At 33.2% G+C, this 6,495-nt stretch overlaps 1 protein-coding gene across 1 annotated transcript; it reads left to right on the top strand.

Annotated features, from left to right (window-relative positions):
* The first annotated feature begins 999 nt into the window (after positions 1 to 999).
* LOC140985508 (uncharacterized) lies at positions 1,000 to 3,565 on the top strand. The gene is made up of 2 exons (XM_073453339.1): positions 1,000 to 1,728; positions 3,398 to 3,565. Exon 1 carries the CDS (start codon positions 1,141 to 1,143, stop codon positions 1,567 to 1,569), a length of 429 nt encoding a protein of 142 aa, XP_073309440.1. The 5' UTR covers positions 1,000 to 1,140; the 3' UTR covers positions 1,570 to 1,728; positions 3,398 to 3,565.
* Positions 3,566 to 6,495: the final 2,930 nt, after the last annotated feature.

Below are 6,495 nucleotides of genomic sequence, written 5' to 3'. Positions count from 1 at the left end.
CCGCGCAGATCAACTTCCCATCCCTGTTTCAGAAATATTAATGGAGCAAGACGAGGGTGGATTTCGAGAATTTTTCGAACCAAAACTTATTAATGTATCTTATTATTAGTGATAATATTAATATTAAAAAATAATAATATTATTATATTATTAATACTAATAATAATATTATTTTATTATTGATATTACTTTCAGGACGGGTTCGGGGATGTGGATAGCAATCCCAAACCCGCCCCGAAATACTTCGAAGATTTAAAAAAATCTCCGAACTCAAACCCAAAAAAATGGGGATCCCCGTCCCCGTTTTGGATTTTCCCCACTGGGCACAAAACCCATGGAAAAAGTTGTCAGCCCTACATATATTTAGCCTTCCTCCGGGAAAAAAACACATACAGTTCTCTATACAAAAATGTAATCATTTTTTAAAATCATATAACCATTATTTGGTTTGAAACATATAGATGATAAATTAATATATATGAATAACTTAATAATTTTTAATTTTAATCATTTATAGAATTTGAGTCAAACGTTGGATGAAACAAAGATTTGTAATCAATTAAAGTTTTATCCTTCGCACCAAATGATGTCAATGTTTATAAAAATAGACATAAAATTCCCTTCAAATGGGGAAATATGTCTTACTTAAAACACAGGATTTGAGGTTTTTATATAATAGATTTTAATGTTTTTCGATATTTCATAGAAGTGGAAGATATAATTTGCCCCGAGTAGAATTATAATAAAACATTTATTTTTAGATAATTGTTAATTCTCTGAATTTTTTTTAGAAAATTAAATAAAATAATATTATAAAATTCTACACACTCCAATACTATACGAAATTTACGAAGGCCAGTATACATAAATTTATAATGTATCTTGATATTATCTAATAATAATCCCATATAATAGCTTTTAATTAGCAAGTTTTTAAATTAAGGGTTGCATGAGGTATGTATAAATACATACGTGGTCAGTTGTACAAGACGTACAAGCATTAACCAGAAATTTACAAGCCGAGACCTAACGATAAAGCTTTGAGATTTTTTCTTGTTCTTCATCTCAATTCATGTTCTTCAATCCCTCGAATTCTTTGCCTATTATAAAATCGAATAGTTAAGTCGGGGTTTCCTTAGGATGAAAGTGCACCCAGCACCTGGAAAGTGGATGGCAAATGAGGCGAACGGCGGCTGCGGGCAGAATAAGCTGCGGCGGTTGCCCTTTATCTTTGAGAAGGTTCTGGAGTTTCCGTTTGACGCCGATGCGGACGTTTGGGTTGAAGAAACACGGGAATCCATTATATTCACTGTCAGCAGTACCTATGATATCGCCGGAGATATCAAGGCCGAAACTGTTGAGACCTTTCCTGGATTTTCTAAGATTGTCATTCGGGGAGAGGGCATTGTTGAGCCAGCAGGAAGTGAGTTCGAGCTCAATTTGTGGAGGATTCGGCTGCCGAAGAGAACTATACCGGAGCTCGCGTATGCTGCCTACGGCAACGGGGAGCTGGTGGTGACTGTGCCGAAAGGGGTGGAGGAGGAGGAGTGTGCTGGCCGGGGAACTTGACTACTTGTTGGGCTTGTTTAAAGACAAAAATATAGCCCGACTTTCAGACAAAAATCCCTCGGTTCAAGTTTCATTTAAGGGTGATCAGTCCCTTTGTCTCCCCGATTTGATTTATACATCGTATATCAATCCTCATGTTATTTAAAGATTTACTTACACGTGAGTTTCTACTTTCTTCTTCTTTTCATACCCAATTTCTTTTTCTTTCATTGACCCAAAATTATGATATCTTCTATAATTTTGACGAATTTTACTGTTGGCAGAGGAAACAATATCTTCTTACGTTCTCTTCTCATTCAAGTAAATTGTTTTTTTTTTTTTTTTGAAAAAACCTCAAAAAATATCAACTTAATCCACTTATTAAATTATTTCTCTGGAAGCTAATATTTATATTGGTTTCTAATGAGATTTTTATTTTTATTTTTGAAAAAATTGCAATCAAGATTTTAATTGAACGAAATATACAAAAAAAATTTCGCCACTTTGATTTCTCCAAGTCAAAGAAATTTGTTGTTGAATTTCAGACGATTGACTCTCACAACTTGAGACATTTGCTGGTTTTTAATGGCTAAGTTTCTTGACTCTAGATACTGAAAATGCCCAAAAATGTCAACTCAAGTAATGAATTTACATTTAGTTGAGTAGAGTGAAAGCACGGTTTTGAAGAGAATCAAATATTTGTGCTTCATGAATGAAGTTTGGATCGTCTAAACCTGATAAGTTATCTTTGTTAAACAACTTTATATTGATTAATATTTACAGTTATTTTTACTAATTCTGAACTGATTTATTCCAATTTCTTAGTTAAAATTATTGTTTAATGTCTTCTTTTCTATAATTTTAGACACACTCCTATATTTGAGGAAAAGGTACTCAATTTGAAGTTCACACCATTTACATACCAATGCTGTTTCCTTTAATTAAAGTAATCGAGTAACTTGAACCCACACTATAAACGAGTAAAAATTCAAAATAATTTTGCATTATATATATGATTTACAATTCAACATTGATAAACATAATTGAGGCAATATTATAAGATAATTTTGAGTGTCTTGTTCCAAATTATTTATAATTATTGGGCATTACTAGACAGTAATTGGGTTTCTTGTCCACAAATTATTTATTTTGAATATTTCATGAAAACTTTTTGCACTATCTGATAACAGTTGAGTATTACTAGATATTGTTAAGGTTTTATTAAGCAGTAATCATATACCTTGATTTCACACTATACATAGATAATATTTAACGAAAAATGTGCACTATTTGATAATAATTTGGCATTATTAGACATTGTTAGGATCGAAACTAAAATTTAGATGGTTGAATAAATTTAGCCAAAATATATTCGGTTGTGTTAACAACACTGAAATTTGATTCTTGTCAGTAAGCTTTTCAGCAAATCAATCAGTTGACATGTACGGAAGTAGGCTCGATGAAAATGGTTGAACAAATGGCTTAATAAAACTAGCAGTAGTAAACTGAATGCAAAATTATTTCCGGATGTTCAAATATTTCAATACTCTTACTTCACCCTTTATTTATCGTGGAAGGTTTGCATTAAAAGGCTTCGGTAATTACAAGCAGTTTGAAATCACCAACTTCAGTAGTAATTAAACACTTTCTGACTGAAACTCTTAGTTAAAAAATCTTATCTAAATAATTTTGGGAAGTAAGACTTCTTACTTTTAATTACAAATAGCATTGAAAATTTCTAAGCACAAATGTGACCCTTGAACTGATCTGATAATGAAATATCTGAGCGTGCTGATTTTCAATTGGACTTTAAAATATTTATTGAGTGATTATCATTTTTTCTTTGTAGGATTGAGAGTCGGAGCCCACTTGATTCAAGTCAAATGATCTATTTATACCTTTAGTTGCCAACGGTAACCTGTTCCAAATATATCCGTTCAAGACTATGGATGTCCTTGTTGTCAGGTCATCGTCCTTTATGATATATGCAGAATTCTGATGGCAGCTCTGAACCTTAGTCACTGATCGGTGAAAACAGAAAGATTGATCAGTTGAATCTGATTCTTAATCATAATCAGATTGATTTACCATAAAGTTAAAATATTTTTTCCTGAATGATAGATTTTTGGTGGATCTAAATCAGTCGACATTTAAGCTCACTGTATTTTTCATCGTGATTTATCAGTTATGTTATTAACCAGTTAAACTACTGAGTTCAGTTTACCTCTAGAATTCAGTTTAGTTTCAATCACCAAAACTAAAATGTTCCAAAATTTTCATCTTTTTTGGTGTTTGACAAAATAAGGCCAAAATACTGAATTCATTGATTTTCAACAATATGTACAACTCAACTAACTGAATAATCTAATCGGCACTGATTATCTTATAAACTGACTGGTACTGATAGATTTCTTCTGTGGCTCAGTAGATGATCTAGGCTGACTAGAACTAGTTGACTTCATCTCTTCCCCTTTTTTGTCAACACGAGATGGTGGCTTCAGTAGGTGAGAATGGAAAATAACTGAGAACTAACACCATCAATCTTTTAATTGAAATTAGCCTGAACGTCTTCTATATTGGTGCCAAGCTGAAAGTTATTGGCTTGAATTTTCCCACCAAGATGAATAGCAGTGGATGTTTGTGCTTTTTATTATTTTTTCCAGTTGAATAAATATATCAATCAAACTTATTGATAGTTCTGAAACATCTTTGACCATTTTGTCTTTGAACGATTCAAATGATTATTCTGTATTCATATTGCTTCTTTTAAGGATTGTGATAGAGGGGAGATAGCTGTGAGGCTAGAGCTGAGCTGATCCTACGTTGTTCCATCAGTTAGGATGATTATACCGGAGGCATCTCTTTTGAGGAGGGACCAGCCAATTCGAGAGTTAGACTGATAAAAGGTAATGCTTTGATCAATTAGTAAGGTTTCTGAATCAGCTCATGATTCTTCTGCAGTCTGATTGGTTTGTTATGCTGACACTAGATCACCGTGCTCAGTCATTGCCACTCCAACTATCTCTTGGACAATCTCTAGAATAAAAGCAGTTTAACTGATTCTAACATTAGGATATCCTCATATGATGTGACGTCTTCAGTAGGATAAATTGTAATGACCTGAATCCTTATTTTAAATGAAATATTAATTAATAGATGATTAAAGGGTTGTTAATTAAGTATTATTAAGGAATTGATAATTCGGGATCAACCTGTTAAATCAACTACATACAAACAACTCATATCTCCGAGACATGTCCAAGTATATAGATACATATATACACTGGGATAGACTGCTAAACATCAACTCAATTGTGACTCTCTCCAGAAGTACCCTATCTGGTCTACTGATAACATGGAGTACCTGTCATTGTCCACACAAAAAGACAACAACATCCCTCCTTGGGGTGAGCAAACTCTCCGTATGGAACAACCATAATATATACAACATATATCTATACAATGATATATGATATGCAATGCATGCATATCTTGGAGATATCAGGTCAAATGTCCATCCACTAAGCATGTATCGGAATCAATCGAATCACTATCAAATCAATGCTCGAGCTGGCACACCGGCCTCAGTCAAGTATAAGGGATGATCCGTATGATAGGTCGGCAAAGCGCCATCAAATCCCAAATCTCAACCAATTAATCAGAGAGGCCACGAATGACTATGTTTTATGGGCCACATAATGCCAAACATAGTATCATGTACAAAACTCCAGAATCAAAATCCAATGATACCAAGGTATCCAAGGATCATAGCTCAACGTGCATGTCATGTATCGATGTATGTATAAAATGATGTGTGTTAAAAATATATTTATTTTCTACATCGATCTACCAATCATAGGTGTCATGTATGCCACATCAACTCAACAAATAAGGCATATAGACACATATTTCCATTCAAATCAATCGAGCATATATCATATGACACAGATACCTGTCATATGTTACTTGGTTACAATATACCTCAATTCTTTGTTTCCAACTCAATGTAGCTTTAGGATTTCGGTACAGAAAATCTATCTACATAATCAAAATATTTATCTTGATCAATTCATTCATTCAAATGCAATACTAATAGCGTATTTGAATGTATCAATTCATTCTACACTATTCGGTTTAACCTTTTCATTATTAAGATAATTATATCGTATTATAAATCCTAATAATTCGTTATTATACAATCATTATTATACATTCATTCATTTACAATCAAAATTCAAGTTTCAAAAATCGTTTTGAAATTTTGAAAATTTATATAAAATTGAAATCATAACAAAATCAATTTCAACTTTGAAAGTTAGTTTCTTGTCTCTTATTCTATTGCATAAATTGATCTCGAATTCAAACACAAGCTCTTTCAGCGATTCAATAAATATAAGTTCTGAATCGAGAAGAAAATTAACTCAAAGGAACACTCTCAACACGAGGATTCCGAATATATAATTTGTTTTGAGTTTCGACAACGTTTCGAGCTAGATTCAGACGATAGAACATGGATTCTTACGTTTCTTCGAAGAATAAGAAAGAGGAATGAAGATTTCTGTAAAAAAAAATCGTCCTTATCACTCTTAAATCCTGTGAAGGTGAGGTGGTGTCTGCAATGGGCACCAGTACTTGTGCAGCCGTGCACCCAGTTCTGTCCAGAAGGTGTTTTACAAAGCTTCGCGCATGGGTGCGCGAGATCCTGTGCGGGTGCGCATGGTATTCTTTCCGAAACGCTATTTTAGGTTTATAATTAGAAAAAGTAGTCAACATGCAAAATTGTAGATCTATGTTTTGGCTTTCATTTGCCACCAATCTCACTCAATTTGGATATCGGACGCGAGAGTTATGCTCGTTCTCCTAAAATGTGTCAGTGCAAGAACTTCAATTCACACGATACATATCGGGATGATTTTGCTCCAATTTTCAAATAGATTCGGACAAAGC

This window comes from Primulina huaijiensis, chromosome 10, assembly GCF_012295235.1.
Source record: "Primulina huaijiensis isolate GDHJ02 chromosome 10, ASM1229523v2, whole genome shotgun sequence".
NCBI classification, from domain to species: Eukaryota; Viridiplantae; Streptophyta; class Magnoliopsida; order Lamiales; family Gesneriaceae; genus Primulina; species Primulina huaijiensis.
This window is presented reverse-complemented; position numbering and strand designations above follow the sequence as displayed.

What these genes read in the sequence shown, in the direction of transcription:
- LOC140985508 (XM_073453339.1), top strand. Translation starts at nt 1,141, where the DNA reads ATGAAAGTGCACCCAGCACCTGGAAAGTGGATGGCAAATGAGGCGAAC.